Source organism: Heterocephalus glaber, unplaced genomic scaffold, assembly GCF_053883595.1.
Source record: "Heterocephalus glaber isolate CG9 unplaced genomic scaffold, H.glaber_assembly_v1.0 deba00001457, whole genome shotgun sequence".
In the NCBI taxonomy this organism is placed as follows: Eukaryota; Metazoa; Chordata; class Mammalia; order Rodentia; family Bathyergidae; genus Heterocephalus; species Heterocephalus glaber.
Window position 1 is genome coordinate 5,060,339 of NW_028258305.1, and position 26,250 is coordinate 5,086,588.

At 43.4% G+C, this 26,250-nt stretch overlaps 1 protein-coding gene across 4 annotated transcripts in view; it reads left to right on the top strand.

Moving 5' to 3' along the window:
• Sertad2 (SERTA domain containing 2) overlaps nucleotides 1–19,494 on the top strand; it is a 113,699-nt gene extending 94,205 nt beyond the window's left edge. For all 4 annotated transcript variants that reach the window (XM_004849967.4, XM_087216295.1, XM_004849966.4 and 1 more), the window contains exon 2: nucleotides 14,284–19,494. In XM_004849967.4, coding sequence (XP_004850024.1) covers nucleotides 14,288–15,232 — 945 coding nt within the window. In that variant the 5' untranslated portion in view covers nucleotides 14,284–14,287 and the 3' untranslated portion in view covers nucleotides 15,233–19,494. The remainder of the gene's footprint in view (nucleotides 1–14,283) is intronic.
• The last annotated feature ends 6,756 nt before the right edge of the window (nucleotides 19,495–26,250 follow it).

Consider the following 26,250-nt stretch of genomic DNA (forward strand, 5'->3'; position numbering starts at 1 on the left):
CCTGATGTTCATGGCAGCCACTATTTTAAGCAGTGCTTCAGTGGCAGAGTACAAGTCACACACTACAAGTGTATAACCTGCCAAAATATTTTACACTTTTGCAACTAAGAAAAGTAAACCTTCAACAGAAATTTTTAGAAGTTTCTTATAGAGCACTGGTAGAAGTAGAGACTTTATTTTACATTTCATTTATATTAACAGAATGAGGACCAATTTGTCAGTATTATATAGATAAAAATAGGTAAATGTTTCAGTTAGGAGGGTGAACTTTAATTCACTTGTAGAATATTTAAAATTTTGTGGCTACAGGCATTTCACATTTACTGTCCTGGCATATTGTTTAGGAGATTGCTGTAGCTGCAGTAGTTTCTTGGTGAAAGGGAGGGAGGGAGGGAGGGAGGGAGGGAGAGAGAGAGATAGAGACTGACTCTGATTACTGAGTCCAAAGATCAATTGTATACTGAAGGCACGAGAGGATAAGCTCCAGTTTAAATGAAAATAGCCTCACAGAAAGAGTAATAACAGACCTCATAGGTCTTGCATTAATAATTCTGATGAGCAGAACATGAAAATGTGAAAAAGCTTACTTCACATGCACAAGCGATGTATTTATCTTCCTACCATTAGTAATCATTAATTAACACTTGATAAAAACCTACAGATTAAGAATTCTGTTTAAGAAATGTGTGGATATCTTGGTTTTAATATTTTTGAAGGAAACAACTGACCAAAGTTTGCATATCTTTAAAAAAAATTATTGTCCTAAATGGCCACTGCAGTTGGTATTAAAGACAAACTTTTGCCCTGTGTGCAGATGCTGGGAAACCCTTATGAGCAGAACTGTCCCCTGGAGCGCCCATCACTCATTGTGTGGAGCTGTGTCTTTCTCCATTAGCGCTGTGTGGCAGTTCATTCTTTGTATGAATCTGTGAATGGCATATGTCAGCCCAATAAGATGACATTCCTATTCTGGGTAATAAATAGATGCCTTGTTTTTTTTGTTTTCTTTGAAGATCACGAGACAAACAAAAACATCATTGGCTGTCTAAAAATTTTCTCTGAAATCGATATAAATGAAAATTTCAAAATAAAAACACCAAAATATCTTTTTAAAATAATATAATTTCTTATAGGACAGAACAGATATGTGCTTATAATTTCAACACACACATGTAGACAATGTAAATTCCCTTTTGGAAATTTGGCTCTCTTTGTGACGTGAAGGATCCTGAAGCTGGAAACTCATCTCTCTCCTCTCAGGATCCTCTGTCCCTCACCAGCTTTAATTGGAGATACCAGGATTCAGTGAACCAAGCACCACAATTTGATCGATCTGTCCTAGAAATCCAGAATCACCTAAGCTATAGTCTGTCCTCATTGCAGTGTTCAGTTCAGAATGGAGTCCTGTCTGGCCTCTTCTTCCACTTGCGTGCAGTCTGGCCAGAGCTGTCCCTCCCTCCCAACGGGGAGGGCAGACTGAAGGGTGAATGTGCCTGGCCTGCAGGGATGTGTGGGGGTGGGGGGCTGGAGGGAGGGGGCAGGGGACAGATCAGCAGCCGGCTGTGCAACTGCTACAGCAGGTCTGACTAGTTTGAGGTGCCCAAAGGCAGCTTTGTTTCTCTAGTAACTTCAGGTAGCAGCAAATTTAAGTTCTTAAAACTCACTCCTCTCGTCTATATTACTATCTTTTTGTGACTTTGCAAAAACCTGTAGCTTTGGAGGGTTACTAATCAACTCTAGGCATTTTTCCTCTTTAAAAACCTCCATAGGTGGTTAGCTGTGAAAAGAAAAAAACACTAAACCAAGTATTTTTATTTTAAGGAGATTTATGTAGAATAACTAAGGGATTCTAGTTCTAGCAGTCACAACATATGTGTACACATTTTTAAACACACGCATACATATATATTTGCATACTCCTGATTACAGTGGGCTGTGTGAACCTGCTGAAAAAAAGGAAAATGTACACTTGAGTATGCTGTGGTCACACAAATTTAATAATCAAAAGTCCCTTGCTGTAACCTTTAGCCCTTTGCACTCCTCCCTGGCTGGCTGCTTATCATTCCAGGCCACGCTGCTGCTTCTAGGTCTTGGAGCGGGCCTGCTGGAGCACCCCACCCTTGTGTTGAGAAGCATTGCCCAAGTTAGACTCAGGGAATCTGCAAGTCCCAAGGTCGAGAACAGGTTTGCATAAAATTCCAGCCACACGAGATAATGAGGAGGCAGCTGTTTCAAACTGATCTTCCCTGGGTGATTGTCCTGTTCCAGGATGGATGGTACGGATTTGCTTTTCAGATTTCTTCCATTTTTGAGGGGTCATCGGTGTGTGCCGTCTTCTGTGCTGTCATAGAAAACTGATGTGCAGAGGAATTTGGGCTCTTATGTCTGCAGCAGCAGAAGAATTTTTGCTGTGCCTCTCTGCTTGCCAGAAACCTGTTGGTGGTCTTTTTCAATAGTTTTTAAAGCACTGATTTTTTAAAAGTAGTTTAAATAAAAAATAAACCAGGTGTGGTGACATACTCCTGTAATCCCAGCACTCTGGGAGGTGGAGGCAGGGGGATTACAAATTAGAGCCTGGGCAATTTAAGGAGACCCTGTCTCAGAATTTAAAAAGGCTGACTGTACCTCAATCTGGATAAAAGCCATCTGTGAAAAACCAACAGCCAATATCATACTAAAAATAAAAAAGGTTGGGTATGTAACTCAGTACTAAGGCCCTGGTTCAATCCACAGTAGTGCAAAAAGAAGAGGAGAAAGAAAAAAGAAATACGATTTCACCTGGTAGTGATTACTAGCTGTCTGACTGGTTTACACATTCAAAATGTAATTCCTCAGGTACCTTCTGCTTCTTCTGAAGCTCCCAAAGATAACTGGAATAAATAGAATGTTAGGGATAGCTAGCTGGTAAGTTGGTGGAAGGTTTTCCATAAAGATCCTTAAAAATAAAGTTGTGTTAAGTATTTTCCTTAAATATATTTATTACATGTAGTATGGAACTGATTGATTATATTTAACTAGATGACTTTGCTGAGTTTAGTGAGTCATTATCAATACACAGAAGACCTTGAGAAGAAATGCATTTTATCTGGAAATAACCTAAAAGTAGTTATCTTTTAAGTGGCTGCCATATTTACAAAGTATCATTCACTGCTCTCTAGTTTGTATCCTCATTGCTTTTTTCTACTGTGAATTATTCAATCTATATGGTACGAAGTTTAAACTGTCTTCATAAAACCCTATCAGCCTACCTAATTCTTTTTTTTTTTTTTTTGGTACTGGGGATTGAACTCAGGGACCTTGTGCTTGCAAGGCAGGCGGTGGAACCACTGAGCTAAATCCCCGGCCCAGCCTACCTAATTCTTAAAGGCAACCAAAATAGTCCAAATATATAGGTTACTTAGGACAGGTATTTGCACATTAGAATAGTTATTTTGCCCCTTTTAGATGTCTCTGAAGCATGTTTCAGTTATCCTGTATCTCAAATTTTTGTACTCCTGCATCACATTATAAAAATGTGATATCTTGCTGGGTGAGGTGGCACACACCTGTAATCCTAGCTTGCTCACAAGCTCAAGGCCAGCCTGGGAAATTTTAGCAACTCCCTCTCTCAAAATAAAAATGGCTAGGGATGATGTAGGTCAGTGCTTCCTGGGTTCAACCCCCTCTCCCCCCAGTGCTACCTTTCTTGAGGAATCTAGATTTAGGCCATATGATATAATATTTAATGCTACTCAGTAAATAAATAGAGATATAATATTTCTCTCATTTTGTTTAAACTGTATGTGGAAGTTAAAAGGTGAAATGTATGCTCTATTTGTGAGGAATTGTTTTCCATAGTAAGCCATCCAAATTTGAATTTATGGTTAGTTTTTAATCTTTAGCTTTTAAGAAACACTTCCATAAAAACACTTCCTGAGGTAGCATGCTTATTTTTTGTTCCTTAGTTTTATTCTGTGGCAAGTAGTTGGTTAACAAATAAAACCTGGAAGGCAATCTTTGATTTTAACTAAGATGCAATTTTATATTTCACAGAATTGTTCTACAAATTACATTTACCTGTTGTAGTGTGAATGTTTTATGTATTTGATGAGCCTTATTAAGGAAAAAGAAGTGTGACATACTTTGGCAAAGCCTTTAGCTTCTACTCTATGCCTTCATTTTCCCCTGACGTGTTGTTTATTAAGGGTCTCTCATGTGAAGGGAAAAACAAGATATCTTTGGGGAAAAGATGCTACAGGAGGGTTGAAACCAGAATCTCATCCAAGCAATTATATATACAGAAGAAAAAATATTTTCATTATGCACGGGAATGGGGAGGGGGACTGGGGCAAGTCTGGCTGTCTTTACTAGCAAACAGTCCTATGGGGGAAAAGTCAGATCTGAGGATCCCTTCCCTTAACATTAATGAGACTACAGATTCAGGATCCCAAAGATGTGTCCTGACACCAAATTATTAAGTGTAGTATCACAGTGTAAGTAATTATAATGTATATGTTCATAGTTACCAATTTTCACATGGAAAATTTGATGATACCAATTCATCTATTTTGAACAGTATTACTGAACATACAACATCATACAACTTGAACTTGTAATTTGAATAGAAAGAATTCTGGCAATAGCTATTCAGTAACTTGCTTTATTATCTCCCTAAGGGTAACTCTGTTACATTTTACAATTAAATGATTCCTCTCCTGTGCTCTTTATGAAGGGTTTTCCCAAATAACTGCTCCAGGAAGTATAGAGGTATAGAGGTAATTTACTATTGTTAAGAAGCAACAAGATTATTGAAGGCTTCTGTAGTAAAATTCTTAGAGCTGAACTTGGGAGATTTGTTGCTTGGTTGGGAGTCCACATGAGAGTCCCCACTAGGAATCTGGACTGTGGATTCTTCCAAGTCCACACCTTAGAACTTGGGTTTGGGATTCTTTTGTGTTTGTTCTCACTTCAGGAATCCTCCAGGGATCTTCACCATTTTTTTGATATAGCAGATATATGCAACAACAGTGTTTCAGACTTTAAATCATAGTATAATATAATTTACTTTGGGGTTGGGAAAGGTCCCAGCTTGCTTAGCATTTGCCCTGTGGACACTTGAATTTGGTATCGATATTGGAAATGTGTAGACTTTGAGAGAGCTGTACTTAGGAAACTGTTTTGGGGAAACAGACTTCAGGGTGGCTGGCTGCTCTGCTGCACCCCCGTGTGGCTGGATGTGGTGTTGACTTTCAGAGTTCATAGGCTTATAACTTGGACTGGACATGCTTGTTTACATAGAGCATTAGTAGCTTGCTTCTGTGTAAAAACACCTATCAGCTTAATATAATAGTTCTCACTAAGGGTGTAAATAATTTACTGTGCCTGTTTTTATGTGTAGAGTCTTTAAAGTATGTGACATGTTGGGGTTTTTAAAACATTTATTATGGAAATTTCCCAACAGTCTCAAAAGTAAAAGGATGAGTACAGTGCACTGCCTGTACTTGTCACCTCCTCCAACAGTAATCAACATTTTGTTGATTATGTTTCAGTTTTGGCCAGGTTTTTTTTCTGGAGTATTTTAAAGCTAATTTCAGGGACCAGATTATGACTGTGTTTTTGTTAAACTTAAATTCACTGTGTAATTCTACTCAACATTTTACTTGAATTAAGTGTACCCTAAGTAAGCCAAAATCCTTAGGTAAAATAGAAGAATTGTTAGCATTTCCATTGTTCTTGGAAGAAGGTGACTATTGTCTTTGGCTTATTAGGGTTGGGATTAAAACCTAAAATTCCCAGCTGGCAGAAAACCAGTAAGATGAGTATTAGGAACATTTTATATTATTTGACATTTATGTTCTAAAAGGCCTATTTTTCTTTCCAGATGTTTGCTAACAAGGCCATAATTTATTCTAAAGAAATATTTACTTGAAACATTCCCTCCCAGAATTTGACATTTGTTTACTAAAGGCAGTTAGTTGTCAACATCTTGAAATTTCTGTTTCCAGGGGAAAAGATTCTATTTGACAAGCCACCAGCATTAGATATTATCTTCAATTTAATAAAGGCATGTAAAAATCCTGACAGGGCAAGCTAGAATTTGTTAAAATATGGACATCAGAAAATAACCTCTTACAGGAAAAGTTGTTTGTCTCTAAAATTTACTTGGAACTTGACCTCCCAGCAGACTTACTTCCAGGCCTCAGGTGGCCCCAGTAAGGCCTGGAGGCTTGCAGTCCCAGGCCAGTCGTAGGCCAGTCCCAGTCCAGTCCCACCAGGCCTGTGGGGCACAGAAGTTGTTGAATTGAGGCTGGGCTGCAGGCCGGTGCCCCTCAGGGAGGTTAGGAGGAGGTGCCACCAGCTGAGGGTCGGATTACAGCCTGAGTCTCCCCAAGCATGGGTAACTGGCTTGCTCTAGTGACTGGCTTTATAATTACATTGCTGATTTGTTAGGGGAGGCTTTGTCTTACTTACCAATTAGCATGGATGTTACTGCAGGGACCTCTGAAATCCTGGATGGGCTTTCGTTTATATAAGAAGAGAAAAAAAAACAACCTTCCCAATCCAGGCAGGTTTAGGGGTTCTGTCACTAACACTGCTGGTTTTCTGGGTGTCCTTGCTCTGTCTATAAATAAGCAAAGACTCTGTCCCTGTTAAAATTTGGTCTCTGTTGCTGTCACTCCTCTGAGCCCGAGGCAGTCACCTTGGGATTCAGATACATACCATCCTCTACACCTCACAGTACCCTCTTGGAGTGGCAACAGCCACTGTTTCTGCCCAGCTGCAGCACCAAAATGCTATGGGGTCCAGCTGGGGACTTGGCCTGTTGGTCCTGGCTTTCCTTTCCGATCCCATCAGCATTCAGACCGACTACTGTGTCCTTTTCAGGGCTGTCTTTTTGTTCACCTGTGTGTTTTGTTGTACTTAAGGGAAGGAGGGTGTTAAAAAGTTTGGACATCATCAGATTTCTTAGCCCGGTGTGTTTTTCAAGGTGTAATTTTTTAAGTGTACAAGTTGTATAAGCAGTAGGGCTCCCCCCCCCCGCCATGGAAGTGGGATGGGGCTTTTCCTTCCTGCTTGGGAGCTGCTATGGTGTCACCGCTTGACAGTAGACAATAGGGAGGTTTGAGACCTCTTGCAGCTGGTGAGAGGTGTTCTTCTGCCATAGATAGAGGCTGTCCATTTGGGACACTTCAAAGGCAGGATCCCAAACACTTCCAGGGTCAAGTGGATGCAGCCAGAAGAAGACTAATGAGAATATTCTGTGTTCAGAAGTTATTGAAGACAATTTCTAGCCCAATGTTGAGCCAACTTCTCTTTTTGGCTTAAAAGTCTGTCACCCACACAACGAGTTTTGCCAGGGACGCTTCTTCCTTCTACCAGTATGTAGCTCGGAAGTGACTGAAAGAATGTGTGCCTTTCCACTTATGGGCCTGTGGGCTTTGGCAGCACACAATGTCACCATGAGAAATAGCGTCTGCCAGCCTTCTTGTACAGCACTTGGGACTCCACTTTGCTTGGTTTTTCTTCAAAAGAGATGGATCCGTTGGTGTAGAGGCCCTATTTTTATGGTTTTTAGTGTTTCTCCAGTGCTGCAAGACTAAAGCAGCCAGTAGTTATACCAGTGGCACTAGACTGTGTAGTAAGGAGATTTAGGGACACAGGATTGAACATGACCAGCTCCCTGAAAGCCACATGCCCCAGTAGTAACTACTCTTACCCATGCAGACACTGTAGATAAGTTTTACCTTGTAACTGACTTTTGCAATAACGTATCACTTAATGTGAAGACTGCTATACCCCTGAATAAAGAAAATGTTGAGTTTCTAATTGTTACTGTTTACTAATCCAAAAGAAAATGGGATCAGGACCAGGTTCTTGAAAAGGTACACGAGGTACAAACCAATTAGGCCTTAAGGTATTTCAAAGCAATGGCTTGTTGCATTCCCTGTCCATCCTTCCTCCAGGTGAGATGACCCTGGGCTCAGATGTTGTTGTCCTGCACCCTCCTCTGTGTGAAATGTTCTTCCGCTAGCTCTGTGATGCCTTTTTGGTTGTGAGATCAGTCACACCTTCTCCAATCATTTCCTCAGAAATTAGAAGTCAGCTGTCAGTTTTGACCCCCCCCCTCTCATGGACCTTTTGTAGCATTAACTCTCTTTCATTAGATATGGAATAGAAAAGTCTGCTGGTAATGGAGGGTTTTCCTTCTGTCAAGTGTACTGACTGTTGTTTGGGGTGGATTGAGTTAAAACACAATGTAGACTTTTACTTCTTTTTGGGACTGACACAGAATCATAACCGCAGTCCTTGTGGCGGGCTGAGGAGAGTTCTCAAGCTGACAGCCCCTCTTGAGGGCCCTGTGGGCTGGGATGAAGCTGCAGGGGAAAGCAGTATTTGTTGGTGGCATGGGGTGACAGAAGTAGTAGTTTGGAAAAGCAGATTTCACATTCCTCCCTTAAAAATCATTTTTTACTTAATAAAATTTAAAAAATGCAAGCAAGAAGTGAATCAAAAAGTTACCTTTAATTCAATTTTTCCAATTATTTAAAAGGTGTATCTTGTAAAATTACTTTTAAATTAACTGTCCTTTAATATCTGATGTTTCAGTCTGATAGATTGAGCTTTACCATTCAAATTGAACTTTAGACATCTTTATTCTGTATGAAGTATTTTTAAAATGTCAGTTGTTAAGCCAGGTCCAGTGGCTCACACCTGTAGTCCCAGCTACTCAGCCCAAGGTAGGAATATCACTTGAGCTCAGGAGTTCAAGACCAGCCTGGGCCACACAGTTAGACCCTGTCTCTTTAAAAACAACAATAAAAGCATGCTTTTTTGTTTCTTTTTGTCCTATTTGCTTAGACAGAAATAGGGAAGATCTTTGGAATCAAGATTAACTAAATAAAGACATTCTCAAGCTTAAAATGTGTACTGGCCTGATTGGGGAAAAGAAGACATCCTGGTTGTCAGAAGTCCTCAGATTAGTATCAGATTGGAAATGCAGATTCTTAGGCCTACCAGTCTGTTTTACCAGCTCCTCCAGGAGAGGGTGATGCCTACCCAAGTTTGAGAAGAGAAAAATGTGAGAGTCTCTTATAGAAGGGCTCTCTGAGCTGGAGCTTTCTTCCCTACCTCTGTATCTCAGGTCCTAGTGTACTTTATGGCCAGGTCCCCTTTTAAGCTAATGCTGAGGTCCACGCCTCTCTCTCCTGTCTCACGCCCTCTATGCATGCATTTCTCACAGAGGCCGAGCATGCACATACACTCAGCGCTGTTTCATTCTTCTCTGCTGTCCCTGTCTCTTTTCTTATTCTTTCTACTTACTGGTCATTTATTCAGCAACTGTTTATGGGACATCTGTGTGTCAGATATTGCACTGTGCTGCAGATACAGAAGTGGCCCAAACAGACCCAGTCTGTGCCTTCATGAGGCTTACTGTCTGCAGGTTGGAGATAGATGTTCAGAGACATTCCCACTTTAAATAAAACTTCAAGCCATAGAGCTATGGAGCCTATTTCCTGACCCCAGCACTCAGTAATCTCTCAGATTTTTATTGTGAAAGGCACTCAGAATCAGGAATCGGAGAACCATGAATAGGCAGGTAAACAAGTCTGCTGGTCCTTTGGCCTTTTGTCTTCTGAGAAAACTCCTAGTGGAATTGTTACTTTTTGAGCATCTGCCCCAACAGATTGTAGCTTTTGTGCCCAGCGTCCTTCCTAAGGAAAGGCTCCACAATTGAAGGCCAGCCTGGCGTAGAGAGTTCTCTGTTTAGTAATAATCTTCCTGGAAACGGTTTCACTTATTTTGCCGTTAATGAGTTTTGTACTTTATTTCCAAAACTTAGTTTGCTACAGTTAATAATTGGTAAAACTTATTTTTAAAAATACAGTCAGGGCTGGTGTGTACCTCAATAGTAGAACACTTGCTTAGTATATGTGAGGCCCTGGGTTTGAGTCCCAGCACCAACAAACCTGAAAACAAACACAACTGTAAAAATATAGAATGCTAAGAATTTGTTTCTAACAAATTTACTGAGGAGAGAGGGTGTTTTATCCCAAACCTTTAGTAAGAGCCAGTGAGTATTCAGTAGAAAAGTTTCTGTGGTTAGTTGGATGCCCCTTTGGGTGGCAGAAGAGGGCAGGAGCTCCAACCTGATTTCTCCGAGGGGCTTTCTAACGCAGTCCTGAAGCTTAGAGTCTCTTTGGATCTTTGTCGGGAAAAATTGAGTAGAAGACCCAGGCTTTAGGCTAGGGTCTTCACAAGCCAAGGGAAGAGACAAAGCTGTGTGGTGGCATAGGAAGCAAGTGAGTCACCAGCCCCTCCTCTGGGTGAACTCCAGACCCACAAACTCTGGAGCCCATGTGCTACAGCCAAGGGGAACCCTCTTCCCTAGTGTTCCCTGGAAGCCCTTAATGAGCTCCTGCTACTGGTTCATCTTCAAGCTGAGGCCTAGTGAGGCCTTTTGAAAGGTCACGTGCCTCTCCAGCTCTTAAAGAGCTATTGTTACTTTCTCTGAATGCTTGAGGAGAAAGTGGAGCTGAGCACTGTATCCTTGGCCAGCCTGAGCCCAGGCCTGAGAGGGCCTGAGAAGCCAGGACGGGCACACGTGCTTGGCTTCTTGCCCTCTGGTTCTTGAGGGCATGTCTTGTATTTTCTTCTTTAAATTATGCTCTGCTTAAGAGCTGATTGTTACACAAAGTCCAGAGAGTGAGAGTTCTCACTGCCTTGCCCCTTCAAGGAGTTTGGAGTCCTCTTCTGACCAGGCAGATTGTAATGTTGGTATGATGTGTTAAGCAAACTTTAGGAATACTTCATTTTTAAGTAAAAATGTAGATTTGATTATGTTGTGTGTTTATTCCTTTCCATAATGATTTAGATAAAGATTAAAAATCAATATTATGTATGTTTTGCAGTTTTATTGGGTGTGTGGAGCCAGTTTTGTCTCAAATACAAAATAGAGAAATGAAGGCAAACCTGCTTTGAGAGCACTCTTATTGGGGGTCTTTATTATACATTTGAAGAGCACCCAAGATTGATTTGTGTATCTTCCTGCTCACAGATTTGTTTACAAGGGCCCTCCACCCTCCCCTTCAAGTTAGCCATACAAATGTCTTATCAAGCTTTTTCTAAATCAATGGGATTATCACACAGCTTTGACCAGCTGGATCATTCTAATTGGGAATTAGGTGCTTTTCACGTTGAAATCTCTCAAAGTATCTCCACAGATCTGTTTGAGCTGTGGGAATTCTATTAAATGCCTACAGTGCTGCATTGCCTGTGAGCTTTTTCAATGAGTTCTGTAGGCTCAGTGATTATTTCTAGAGAAATGTATTATTGGAAAAAGTACTGTTGTTGCCTGGCTTCGTGGCACATACCTGTAAATCCAGCACTCTCGGAAGCTGAGGCAGGAGGATCAAGAGTTTGAGGCCAGCCTGGGTAACACCAAGAAGACCCTGTCTCAAAAATAAAAAGGACTGGGGATGTAGCTCAGTACTAAGGCTCTGGGTTCAAGCCTCATTGCCACTAAAAAAACTTAACATACACACAAACAAAAAACTACATTGATGACTAAAAGTCTACAACTTGTTACATAAAGTTATCTTTCCTCCAGAAAACCAGCAGAAATTCAAAGTGGCAGTGAGATTACTGATTTGTATTTAGTTGGTTACCTTTGGGGACAGTGCTTCTCAAACTTTCTGTGATGGTGGACCATTTTGTTTTCATTTTTTTACCCCAGTCCTTTATGGACTTCAGTAAAACACAAAATAATTACTTAAAATGAAGTGAAAATACAAAGATGTAGAAGATAGAATCTCCTATTTTATTTTGTTTTTGGTTTTTTTTGGTACCAGGGATCGAACTCGGGTCCTTGCACTTCCAAGTCAGGTGGCGGAACCACTGAGCCATATCCCCAACCCAGAATCTCCTATTTTAAGATGAGATCTTTAGACAAACAATGACTTTGTAACTTTGCTGTGAAAATTTATAAATAATATAGTGTCTCCGCTTAGCTTATTGTAATCCCCATGGCTGTTCATAGACTGGCCTTGTCTGTGCAGTGCATTGTGAGAAACACTGCGAGAGTGTGCACACATGTGTGTTTGTGTCTCCAGTTGAGATATGTGTGTGTTGGCCTGATCACATAACATGACATAGATCAGATAACAACTTTATATGCGAATTAAATGCACTTAGAAACTTTTTGGCAAAAGTGAGATTTTTCTGAAGGTATTTAAATGCTCATATTGTAAGTGAATACAAATAATTGTGAATACAGTTACACATTTCAAAACCCAGTTGTCTGGTAACACTTCCGATGGATAAAGTAGAAACTGTTTTGCAAAGTGAAATGAAACCACCTCTACTCTGATTCATCCCCAAGTTTAAATAAGCATAGATACTTTAGATAGGAAATGTCCCATGTGAAATAGATAATACAGATGAGACTTTTAGCACTAAACAGTAGGAAACTATGTCTGTCAGGTAAAGAATTAGATAAACCAGTTACTGTCATAGCTTCTTTGTCTCAGAGAACAGTTAATTACAGGACTGGTCTTTGGTCCTAGTGATTGACAGCCATTTTGTTAAGGCTTACAAAATGAGGGGAAGTGTTTCATACAAGTAGCTCCACATTCTTTAGAAGTATTAACAAATCTGAAGCTGACGCACATATTGATAGGTTGCAGCTGTCTTATCTTTTCTTTCTGGAGACTGAGGCATCCAGAGTCAGTTTCCATACAGAATTGTGTGCCAGGCTCTGTGGCCCCTGAAGGTCTGCTTTGATCAAGGGCAGCAGCACAGTCTTCTTCTAAAACAAAGTAGTGGAAGGAAATCCTGTGAATGGTACATATCTTGTTAGCCTTATTCCTTTAGCATAAGACATGAAGTACAAAGGCCAGTGAGGTATAGGAGGAGATGGTCTCTTAGAGACCATGTGGGTCTCCTTACTAGGGCGCTCCCGGGAGTGCCTGAGACAATGTATATGTGGAGTGAGCTAATGAAGGATTGGAGGAAGCACAATCAGTAAGTTAGAGCAATGCAGTAAAAGATACTGAGCATTTAGAAGAAAAACCAGGTAACTGCAAAGCAATTGTGTGTGCATGAAGATATCATAAGAATGAGTCACATTCAGAGATGATCAAAACATGTCTGGGTGTGAGTGCTGTAGAGAGGGCAAGGAAGCAAGCACAGGCCTGGCTTAATTAGAACCATCCTTGCCTGGACAACTGCAGAACTTTCTTGATGAGATGTCTAGAGAGTGAAGTGTGTGCAAAGGCTAATGGACTTTAGATCCATCTGTTTCAGGGCATTGTTCTGAAAGGAGGTGATGACAGTGTGACCATGGATAGTTGGAAGGATCACCCTCCAGAGGTGACAACCAGCTAATGACAGTGTTCACTAAGGGCCTGTAAAATTCAACCCATTATCTATTTCTGGAAGTCTGGAATACAGGGTCCTGGTTCCCCTGAAGAATATGTGTATTTCTAGAATCACAGTGGGTATTTTCACAGTGGTTAGGTGAAATGTCATGTACCCAAACAGCAGTGCTCATAATCAAAGCAAATTACTTTAAAATTAATGCAGTTGCATTCAGACATGACCGTATGTAGTGAAATTGAGCCAAGAGAAACTTAGGCTGAGAAACATACATCCCTCCAGTTGATTCTAGAATGAAAAGCAGTGGCAGCTCAGTGTCTGTGGTCATTTAAGACAGGCCAAGTGGCTTCACCACATGTCACCCAACAGGCAGGAAAGCTCTGTGCATAATGAGGAAGGAAAAAGTATTTTGAAAGCTACACAGTTCTGCCAAAATTGTACACGTCCCCCCTACTCTAACTTGTTCTTTTAATCATTCATGATGAGTTCAAGCTGTAATTTATGACACCTATGCCTGTTTAGGTCATAGCATTGTAAATGTTTTCTTGTGCTTTAAAAATACATCCATTTTGGGGAGGGAAACTGAACCTGCATGATAATGTTAGGCATGTGAACACAAGCACATGAGCTGAGAAAGTAAAAATCATGGTTTCCATGGTAACTCCTAACTTGTCTGTGTCGTACACATTTCTCAAGAAATATATTTGCCAGACTACCTAGTGATAAAAATTGCTCCACAGATATATGAGGGTAAAACTCCCAATTCTCTCTCCTTCTAAAAGGTCTTCCCCCAATTAAACCATCTGCTTTTGTAAATAACCTGGGCAAGAAACCAAAGTCCAAGTTCTGACCTCTAAGCCAGTGTCTTTTTTACGGTTAGAAGTTAACCTTCATGTGATTCATGCCATTTCCTGCCTTTCTTCTTTGCAGATATATGTTGGGTAAAGGAGGAAAACGGAAGTTTGATGAGCATGAAGATGGGCTGGAAGGCAAAATTGTGTCTCCCTCCGACGGTCCGTCCAAGGTGTCTTACACCTTACAGCGCCAGACTATCTTCAACATTTCCCTTATGAAACTCTATAACCACAGGCCCCTGACAGAGCCCAGCTTGCAAAAGACGGTTTTAATTAACAACATGTTGAGGCGGATCCAGGAGGAACTCAAGCAGGAAGGCAGCCTGAAGCCCATGTTCACCCCCTCCTCCCAGCCCAGCGACTCACTGAGCGACAGCTACCGAGAGGCACCACCTGCCTTCAGCCACCTCTCATCCCCTCCCACTCACCCCTGTGATCTGGGAAGCACTACACCCCTGGAGGCCTGCCTCACCCCAGCCTCGCTGCTCGAGGATGACGATGACACGTTTTGCACTTCGCAGACTGTGCAGCCCGCATCTCCTACCAGACTCTCCTCTCCGGCCCTTCCGCAGGAAAAGGACAGCTTCTCCTCAGCCTTGGATGAGATCGAGGAGCTCTGTCCCACATCTACCTCCACAGAGGCTGCAGTGGCAGTGACAGACAACTTGAAAGGGACCTCCAGCGAGTCTAGCATCCTGAAACCTGAGGGATCCCAGGAAGGCCGCGCGGATGACTCAAAACTGATGGACTCTCTGCCTGGTAATTTTGAAATAACAACATCCACAGGTTTCCTGACAGACTTGACCTTGGATGACATCCTGTTTGCTGACATTGACACGTCCATGTATGATTTTGACCCCTGCACATCTGCGTCAGGGACAGCCTCCAAAATGGCCCCTGTGTCGGCCGATGACCTCCTTAAGACCCTGGCTCCTTATAGCAGTCAGCCCGTCACCCCAAGTCAGCCTTTCAAAATGGACCTCACAGAGTTGGACCACATCATGGAGGTGCTCGTTGGGTCCTGAGACCCAGGGACCCAACAACAGTACCAGCCCAGACACTGCGAGCGTTCCCACAACCCTGACAATTCTCCTCACTGTGCATGTACCCTTGCTTGCCTTTTTCAGAGAAAAAGAAAATTTTACAAAAGGATCACATTAGTTTTTGCTTTGAGCAGAGTTGGAGTGCCTTCATCCAAGTATGACCACTTTTAATATGCTTTTTTGAGTGGTTCCTCAGAGACCTGCTACCCTGGTATAGGAAAGAATCCATTTGAAGACAATGTTGTTAATGTTGAATGATGAACGTAAACAGTTACAGTGAAGCACAAGGATTAAGTTGGAAAAGCTGTAAATTGCATGTGCATATTTGTCTATTTTTTCTATAAGTTTTATTGCAAGAGGTAAAAAAGAAAAGTATATATATATTATTTAGATAATCTGAGTACCTTTCCTGGCATTTTTGCCCTGTATAGGTTGACTTGGCAATTCAGCCTTTTTGGAGGCATTAACTACTCCTCGTAAGTGTTGCATTTACCTGGCTGTTTAGAAAACTGCTGCCCAAATTTATTTTATATTTTTGTACAGATTCTGCAGTTTATGATAATTGTTTTTCTAAAAAACAAATGCTGTTTATACATATAAGATAGCTATTTTGATAGGATTTGCTCACATAGTTCCTGCAAACTTCAGATGTACAAGTTGCACTTGTACTTTTATAGAGTTGTAATGTTTTATATGTGTATGGTGCAAGAGAAAATTGGATCAAATCAATCTGCAATTGATGTCCCCAGATACACACACACACACACCCACACCCACACCCACACACACACAGTCTTTTAAGAAAGGGCCAGGTGATATCACACCCAAATTTCACAAGCACCGACCCCCTGGCACGAGCACCCGCCAGTACTGTGACTTCCAAAGCCAGAGCCACGTCTGCTCATCAAACTTGCATTAAGCAGTTGGCGGGAGGTGGTAGTGGAGCTCGGGGTTGAGAGATGGTTCTCCTTAGCTCCCTCCTTGGAGGAAAGGCTATCATCTTACTAAAAGTGTATTTATGCCAAGTTCGTGCTTTTAATTGTTTTTATTTTTTTAAGTGAAAACCCAAATCTTTCCTTTTTGGCATAGTTTTTATGATGAACCTGATATTTTACATATGAACAAAATTTTATGAGAAGCAACCAACCTCTTTGTGGAACTGAGCCCTATTGCAGTGCTTAGGGTTCATAAAAAATTTTTACCCATAAGGCATCCATCATGTTGCTAAACTGTCTTTTCCAACATCCCTTTCCTAGAGCTTTTTTTCCCTCTGTTGCTAAGAGCTGAAAATGGCACCTTCATGATCAGCTCAGTGAGCCCGACTCACCTTGGCCGGCCTTCCAACATCCATGACTCCTGAACCTGGAGTTTCTCACCTTTCATCACGGCATCCTGCCTGGTTGCTTTCTTAAATCAATTGCTAATTTATCTACACTTTACAAAGCTGTTTTACCCAAATGCACAAACAGGAATCGCTATGCATGTTTCCTCTCTCCCACCCCCAGAACACACTTAAGAAGTAGCTTTTTATTCCTAGTGATGTACATTTAATTTTAAAACATTTGCAATGTATCATGCTTGTTGCTGAGATTGTTCATGGCCTTCTGTTCAGTTTTTTTTTTCTTCCAATGGTACTTTAGCTGTTGAGTGCAGGTTACAACCTATATTGTTAGGCAGATGGCTTCTTTAGGAATAACTTTTATATTTATTTAAAAATTTTTAAATTATGGGATTTTTGTTGTTGTTGTCTTTGTCTTTGTTGTTGGTCATTTGTCAATATTAAGTCACCAATTCTGCTCACTTCTTGCCATGGATAAAATTGAGTCTGTCTGGCCAATTGAAAAACAACTTTATAAAATGGCACTTTAAACAAGCCATAGATAGTTTATTTTTGTAATGCACATGACAAATAATTTGTGATGGAACTGCTCATCTAAGCAAAAGATTCGTGTATGATATGATTAAATCTTTCTGCCTTCTAATTCACTTTTTCCCCATTTGAATGTGTTCTAAAGGCTAATTATCAACTCAGTGAAGCAGTGAGAAACTGATGAAATTGCACTCAGTCTCCTACAAGCAGCCTCCACGCAGACACCTCTTACTACTACAGATGTGTCATTTTCCTTTGATATGGGACCAGGGACCATATAACTGAGGCAAGGGTTGTTTTAGATGCTTCCAGTGTCACTGTGCCTGTCTGTCCATCTTAAGAGCTTCCGTCCTTTCTGGTAGAGAGCAAGTCTGCCCAGACCCTGTCCTTTTTGTAACTGGAGAACCCTACAAACTGGCCATGTGCTGCACACATCTACATACATGTACATGTACATATACAATAGTATGGATTATTCTAAACAAAAACAGAGTAAAGCAGTTTGCCATTGTTAAAAACTGATTTACAGTAACTTAGAACAACTGTACTTTCATTAGATTAGCAAATCGTGTGTTTAAACAAATCCCATATGTTGGGCACCAGTTCAAGTAAGCACAGAAAAGCGTTGCCCAAACTTGGTTCTCTGACTCTCATGTATTTGTAAGGCTGGGCTTCAAAATCAAAATAAAAATGCCAACAACAGCAGGCAAGTGCTTTTTAAGTCCAACACTCTTGCTGTAAATTCTTGATGCTCAAAGTCTAATGAGACCTATATGGGAAACTCAGTGGCCCATTTTCAGAAAGAGCAAAGCCAACGAAAGTTCAAAGTGTCTCTGTGTCCTATTTTACTAAGTGATGTCCCCACAGGGAAGAGCAGCAGCCAGAGTGGGCTGTCCAAGTCTCAGATGGAGTGTGGGATGTGCTTCCAGATGCCTCCTGGCAGCAGTGCCTTCCCTTGTACAAAAGACATCGTGTGGTATCCAGAGCCAGGCAGACAGTTTGAGGTACCTTTTATGAGAAAGATGTGCTGGCTGGGGCTGGGGCTGGGAGATGACAGTTATTGACAGTGATGTGCAATGAAGTGACAAGATGAGAGCAGAATCCTGAGAGCTTTGAATTTGAAGTGATTTTTTTTTTCTCCATAAGTTATTTATTCCTTTTTTTCTGTGTAAATATATTTATTTTACAGTGGAGCTCTAATAACTTCTGGATGGTAACATGTGCAGAATGTATGGTAGGAATGTATTCTCTTGTAGGAATGTAAATCTGTATTAAAGGGGGTCCAAGCCAGGCCCCCCGGGTCTTCTCATTGAATGCACAGTCCACGTTCATTTTTACTCTCCTTTCTAATATGGGTCTATTTGAAATATGCAAAAGGTATGGATGAGGGATGTTTTAATACCTCCAAATTTTTAAGAAAATCAAGCATCAAAGGGTTGATATTTTTTAAAGTTTTCTTAGTAGCACTTTCTCTTGATGACAGAAGGGGCGACCACATGGGCACCCACACTCATACCAAAGGGTGAGAAATGGCCAGAGCCTCCTACACCTGAGTGTCTTGATCAATTGAGCTTTTTATCGCCATAGCCCCTTGGAGTGCCCCAACCACCCTGAGGTCAATCAAGGAAAACTTCTTAACTAAATAAGCTCCAAAGAGCCAAAGTATCAACTTACGGATCATTTTTAAAGCTTAAATTTATTAACCACCTTTGCAGTAAACAATGAATTATGGATACTGCAAGGGCAGCCTTCTTAAATGACAGATATTAAAAAAAAAAGACTCTACTTTGTGCAGCGATTGTTATTCTACATGAATTGTCTTAATTTCAAAACCTTGCTGTTACAAATTGGACCTTTGTACATTTTCTGGAAATACTGAAAAGAGCATATTTAACCTAGCTGTACGTGGTTAACTTCTGTAACTGCCCCGCACCTGAATGGCAGCGAGCTGTGCGTGTCCTGCTTATGTACAATTGTTTTCAATGCTTCCAAGGAGTCTAAATGGTTCTTGAAAATTAGCCAGGGTCAAATGCTGTTGCAGATAAAGCCAATAAAAATTTTGGACTTTTAGGGGGGATAACAGGTATGGAAGAGAAGTGCAGTCGAGATTCTGAGAAAGATGTACATAGTGACATGTTTGGTGCATGGGTTTTGAGGAGGGCTTTTTGTCACAAAGGAGGTGTGACTTTTCCCCACAGACCTGAGAGCTGTGCCTTTTCTATGCAATATTACAGATGTCACATCAGAACCCAGAGGGCTGTGTTCAATGTAGATTTGGGCTGTAATCGAAATAATTGGACAGATTAAATGTACATGGAAATGAGCAGTCTTACTTTTGTAGTTTTATATTATATAATAAACAGTTAAAAGATGAGAGCGGCGTATTGGCAGTTTCCTTCTGACTCAAGCATGAGCATCTTATATAGATAACCACCTGCTCCCATTTCGCCGTGGTCCACATGTGGCCTCTGCTGGGGTAGGGTCTGTTGATCTTCCTGAACCTTCTTGGTTCCCGGAACCACCGTTCTCTTCTGCTTCTCTCTGTCCCTCTTGGACCCTTCTTGATCTCCTTTTTCTCTCTCTTATGACCAGCTCTTTGCAGATGTTGTTTTCCCAGAGTCCGGCCTGTCCCCAGCTCTTCATCAAGCCTTTACACAGTGCACTATTGCTCTCTGAAGGTGACCTCACCCACTCAGGGCTTAGAAACCTCATTGTCATTTGCGTGTCTCAGTCGGCCTCCTTTCCCTTGGGGCACAGCCCTCTCCTGTGGGCCTCTCACCTCTCTTCCAGGCTTGGCCCAGCTGCCTGTTCCCCAGTCCAAGCCTCTCTGTTGTCCCTCTGCCTCTTCCTTCCCATCCCCTTTGCCACTTCCCAGACCTGTGTCCTCTGCCATCCTTGCCTCCCACTGTTGCACCAAAGTAGTCTTCCTGCCCCTGTGGTTTCTCTGACATCCCTGATGCTAAAACACCAGCAGTTCATGGGTGTACTGTGCATTCTCCAGGAGCCTTTGAGTGTACAGTTTGGACCCTCCCCCAGCCATCTTCCCAGGGCTGGGGGGGAGATCCTGTCACCTTTCTGTCAGCTGGCCACCTCCTTCAGAGGTGGTCCAGGCAGTCCTGGGTCACCATACCAACCGGTGAGGGGAAAGAACTGGGAATGTATATTCCATTCAGTCAGTGGTAGGATGTGAGGGAGGAGGTGGTAGAAGGTTGAATTGTGACCCCAGAAGAAGATAGGTTCCAGTATCTCAGAATGTGACTAATTTGACAATAGGGTCTTTGCAGAAATAGTAGATTTAAAATAAGGTTATTAATGTAGTCCTGAATCAAATATGACTAGTGTCCTTATAAAAAGAAATTTTGACACAGACACAAACACAGGGAGAAGGTCATGTGAAGATGGAGACAGCGGTCAGGGTGATGTTTCTACAAGTCAGGGGACACGGGAGATTGCCAACAATCCACTGGAAGCTTGGGGAAAGACATAGAGTGTCTTTCTTCCTCTCAGCCCTCAATGGAACTCACCTTGCTATCTTCGGCATCTTGGACTTCCAGCCTCCAGAAAAGGGAATTTGTTTTGTTGAAGCATTCAGTTTGGGGTCCTTCATTACGGCAGCACTAACACCAGGGCACACAAGTACAATGAGCCACCCTGAGATGTCCAAACGAGGGTCTGTTGCTCAGCTGAGTGGTTTGTAGCTGCAATTATGAGCAGCTGCTGTTAATTAACAATATAACTGCCAAAAGCCCTTTGGAAATGTTGATAGTTCAATGAAAGTGCAAGTTATGGATATTACATCTTCCCCCAGACCAGAACTGTGCATGGTGTATAGTTAGCATGTTTATTGCATTAAAAAAAGGGAAAACAATCCTGTTGTTTGCGCTTCTCCACAGGATGAGAGATGCCTAGTGCTCAACTTTGGTGTCATCCGGCCTAGGGTCCTCTCCCAGCCATGCTGCATTCCTGGCACACACCTGTCCGTGGAGCCCCCGCTGCATGCCCTAGTCAAAATTAACCTCTCTGGGCTCCTGTGGGGCTTTGTGCCTCTGCACATCCACTTAGTGCTGCCCAGTATTTAGGTTGGCTGTGCGCTGTTGGCTTCTTTTGCCACCTTCTGCCATTTGGAGGGGAGGAGGCAAATGTCTTACTATATAGCCCAGACTGGTATCCAACTCACAGTCTTCCTGCCTCAGCCTCCCAAGTGCTGGGAGTACAGGCATGAAGACACATGTCTTACTATAAAGTCCAGGTTAGTCTACAACTCACAGTCTTCCTGCCTCAGCCTCCCAAGTGCTGGGAATACAGGTGTGCGCCATCACACCCAGCTTCTCAGCAACTTCTTAAAGTGGCCACACTGTTAGGGTCACCTTTCCCAGGGGTTGGCACGCTACGGCCTCTGGGCCGAATCCTGCCCACTGCCTGCTCTCAAATAAAATGATGCTGGAACTTACCTGTGTGTGATATATTGGGTGCTGTTGTGACAGTGGCAGAGTGGAGCAGTCACACTCGAGACCATGTGACCTTTACAGTCCACAATATTTACTATTTGACCCTTTATGGAAAAAGCTTGCCAAACCCTGATGTTTACCATACACACAACATTTAGGATGGTGGCAGATCACAGATGAGATGGGCTCAGGGCTTTCACTGACAGGGACATACACTTCTGGAGGGATCAGTACAGTTGAGGTCCCAGGGGTTCAAGGCACAGAGTGCTGGGTTGGGGGTTGCAAGGGCCAGACAGGCAGAGGAGTCAGGAAAGCCACACGGTGGTGAGTGTCTTCAGAGAGTGAGAGGCCCCAGGGATGGGGTCTTCTGCTCAAAGGCACCTATTTTATAGAAGTGAGAACTGAGCCCCAGAGAGGTGATGTGATTATTGTCTAAAGAAAAACAGTTTAGAGCATTGGGGTTCAGATGCTACCAGACTATGAGTTTGGATCCTGGCCCCACCTTTATATCCTGTAACCCTGGGTGCATTTGGGACTCTCTGTCCTTTTCTCACCTATAAAATGGAGGTAATAATTGCATTTATCTCATGGAACACTGGGGATTAAATGAGTTGACACATGTAAAGCACTTAGAACAGTTCTGGAACATTTTTAAAGTCTGGCAAATGTTGGCTCTAGCTATCATAAGAGAGGGCAAGGCTAGAATCCAGGTCACTCTCGGCAGTGCATTCTGGGTTGAACTTTAAAGCAAAATTGGAGCCAGATGTGGTGATGCACTCCTGTAATGCTGGCTACTTGGGAGGCTGATGCAAATTTGAGGCCAGCCTGGACAATTTAGCAAGACACTATCTCAAGATAAAAAAGGGTTGAGGATGCCACCGGCCTCAAAAGTGCAAGGTCCCAAATTGGATCCCCAGTACCAAAAAACAAAAAAGGAAGGGTTGAGGATGTTGCACAGTGGTAGAGAATTTGCTAGCATGTGTGAGGCCCTGGGTTCAATACCCAGTGTGGTGATGACAGGGAGTGGGGTACTGGGCTACCTTAATGCTGAAGGCACATTTGGATGTGACTTCCTAATACCATACTTGTATCCATGGTGGTCAGCTATTTACTTGCAAAGAAAGCTGTGCCCAGACACTTGTGTGGCAATCTGGAATCCCAGAGCCCCTTGTTGCTTCTCCCATCTTGGCTTTTATTGTTCTTTTGTTCCTCTTGGAAGGGATTAGTTGCCTGAATCAGGAGTAGTAGTCCCCAAGGTTACCACTTCCAGGGCCCTCACAGTCCTGACAACACTAAGTGCTGGTGTGGATGTCTTGTGAACTCATTCTGCCAGCCCCTAAGGTTTATCTGACCACCCCCTCTTTACAGAGGTGGAAGTCCAGGCTCAGAGAGGTCACATGGCTTGCAATTGGTAGAGCTGGGATTGTGGCCTGAGTATCTCTCACTCTTACAAGAAGGAGGCAAAACCAGCCATGGTGGCACATGTCTGTAATCCCAGTACTTCAGAGGCTGATGCAGGAGGATTGCAAAAAGTTTGACCCCAGGCTGAGCTACATAGTGAGACCATATCTCAAAAACAAAGAGGGAAGCAAGACAGACATGGTTGTCTCTGGCTGTACATTTATGGGGATTTGGGGGTGTGTGTGGGAGGCTCTGCTGCCATTTATGGGCATGCACGGGGTTCAGGCCTCAAGGATTTTTACAAAAACTCTTGAATGGGAGGAAAGCCACTGCCCCAAGGTGCCAGCCTTTGAGGCTTATGGAATGGGGTGGCTGTGCGTGACAGGGGAAGTACACACACTGGTATTGTCCCTGGAGCTGGGAACTCCCTCTGCAGCAGGCTGGCCACCCCCTCCATCCCCCGCCCCTGCCCCCACTCCCACAGGGTGGCCAAGCTGCCAGCTGCTAGCAAGGCCTATTGTACCTCAGTGACAAGAAATGGCTGTGGGAGCACAGGCCTGAGAAAGGCTGGCGGCAGGAAGGGGGAGGGGTGGGCAGCTGGGCCACTGCCTCCACACACAGGCCAGCCTGGGGCTCAGTCTGCGTGCCTGGGAGAAGTTGGAGACTAGCCACTCTGCAGTCTGGCCCCTCCTTCCTCAGAAGCTAATGGTGGCTTTTTCTTTCTTCTTTTCTTTTTGGTACTGGGGATCAAACTCAGGTCCTTCCGCTTTCGAGGCAGGCAGCAGAGCCACTGAGCTACATCCCTGGCACGGTGGCTTTTTCAGTTGTTTTCTTAGGACCGGGTTATTGGTGGAAGTGTGTGGTGCTGTTCCTGTGTGTTTGGGGACAAGTCAGGCTGGAAGGATTTCTGGTTACTTGTCTCCTAGCTGAGTGGCTGAAGACAGTGCTGGGTGACAGGCTCATTGAAACTGTGTTCCAAGCCTACCCCATCCATGCTGTGGCTGGAGAGGGCACAGGGATAATGAAGATGCCAACCCTTGACATTTGTACATGGCTTCGTGAAGTGTTCAGACATTCAGTTCATTTGATTCTTGTGATGATTCCAGAAGGGGTGGGAGGCTGAGGAGAGTTGAACAGACCAGAGCAAACTGAGGAGCAGGAAAGGACACAGGCCGCTAAGTGGAAGACTAGCCCCTCCCTCTCACCCTACAACTGTAAGCCCTGCAGGGCTTACAGAAACTGGCTGGAAGTGTAATAATGACAAGATCAGTGTCTGTGTCCAGCCATGGAGCTGAGGTCACGTGTTCTCTGGGAAGTTCTGGAAAGTTCCCTTTCTTCCATCCTTCCTTCCTTCCTTTTTTTCCTCCCTCTTTCCCTTCCCTCTCTCCCTCCTTGCCTCCTTTCCTCCTTTCTTCCTCCCTTCCTTCCTTTCTTTCTCTTTTTTTGAGATTGAGACTAACTATGTTGTCTAGACTGGCTTCAAACTTGCTCTGTAGCCCAGGCTGGCTTTGAACTCTTGATCCTCCTGCCTCAGCCTCCAGTGCTGGGTTCATGGGATCACAGGCATGCACCACCACTCACGGCTTTCTTGGAGTTTTTTATTAGAGACTCAGTGGAAACTGAAGACATTCTGAGGTTGGATTCTATCCTGTCTGTCTCTGGGAAGCACCCTCCTTGCACTCCAAACACACCACACACACACACACACACACACACACACACACACACACACAGAGCCATAGTTGAAGGGGGCAAAAGTGGCTCAGCTGTGGGGCAACCACTGCCTTCTCTTTGGAGCTATCCTAGACATCCAACCTGGGGAAAGCTAGGGGCTCAGTGTAGCTCAGTGGTAGAGCGCTTTCGCAGCATGCATGAGGTCTTGTCTGGGTTCCATTCCTAACACCACAGGAGGTGGGGGTGGGGAGGATATATACAGATGAGTTTCTGTCCTGTGCTTCCTGATATGAGCACCAGAGAACCTTGTGAAAATACAGATTGTCATTTGGCTAACTGGGGGTGACTTGAGACTGCATTTCCTGCAAACTCCCAAGCTGTGCTGGCCCGTGCTCTTATACGGAGAAGCCAAATGGTACATTGTTTCTCTTGTGCTCCAAGGAGTCTCCTTTCTGGCTTTCTGGGAATAAAACCCAAAATTCTTCCCATGTGTGTCCCTGGCCACTTATTCAGCTCTATTCCAGCCCCCTCCCCCAACCTTACAATTCCTCAAGCACACCTAACCCACTCCCTCCTCTTGGGCTTTGCACATCCTGTTCCCTGTTCCCTGCCTGGCACACTCCCTACCCTCACTCAAGTCTGCCTAACACTCCCTGGCTTCGGTTCTGCCCAAGGCAAATGCTCACTGCCCTAGCCCCTCCTTCCCTTTTTCTTAGACCATGCTTCATGTCCTCATAGTACACTTGCGGGGTACTAGGTTCATCTGATGATTGTATCTCCCTTGTGGAACTATAGAATCTGGGAGCTCGTGTGTGTGTGTCCGAGTCTGATGTCTGCCTGCTGGGCACTGAGGCTCTAGGCCAGAGCACAGCAGACCTGGCACCTGCCCCTCCTGTCATCTACAGCCTGTTCTCCTGCAGGAGGACAGGGCTGAGAGACAGGAACAGTCATGGCACATGTTTCCTGTCCTCTTCTTGTGACTGTGCAGGGCTCAGGTTTTCCATGGATTCTTTTATTTAATCTTCACCACAACAAGGTAGGCAGTGTCATTACCACCTACTGCTCATCTACTTGCTGCCTCACAGAGTTTTAGGGTCTCCTTTAGGGACCCTATCCTGCCTCAGACCAACGCTTGGCACCCAACAGGGAGAAGAAGCTTCTAGCCCTGCACCCCAGCAGGTCAGGGCCCCACATCCTGTCCCCAGGCACATGAATAATCCAGCCCCTTTGCCTGGGGATCCTGTGACAACTAGGAAGAGTGACAAAGAGAGGGTGTGGGAGATGGCTCACCTGGAGGGAGGGGCCTGGAGAAACGAATCATCCCAGCCACAGGATTGATTGAAATACTGATTTGTGTATATTTCCTTCCCCTAGCTATAAGAGTTTTGTGCTGTTGGCCTAAGCTGCCTTAACCCACCCAACTCCACATGAGTCTCCTGCCTTAAGTGGTACTTTGGGCTTCGTGATGGCTAGGGAGAGGAAATAGCTTGTGGGCAGTGACAGCAGCGAATGTGGAGAAAGAAGGGCTGCCCGTCCCTGCCCTGAAGGAGAGGGAAGTGGGCAGCAATCTTTTTAAAGTTATTTATTTATTTATTTATTTGTTTGTT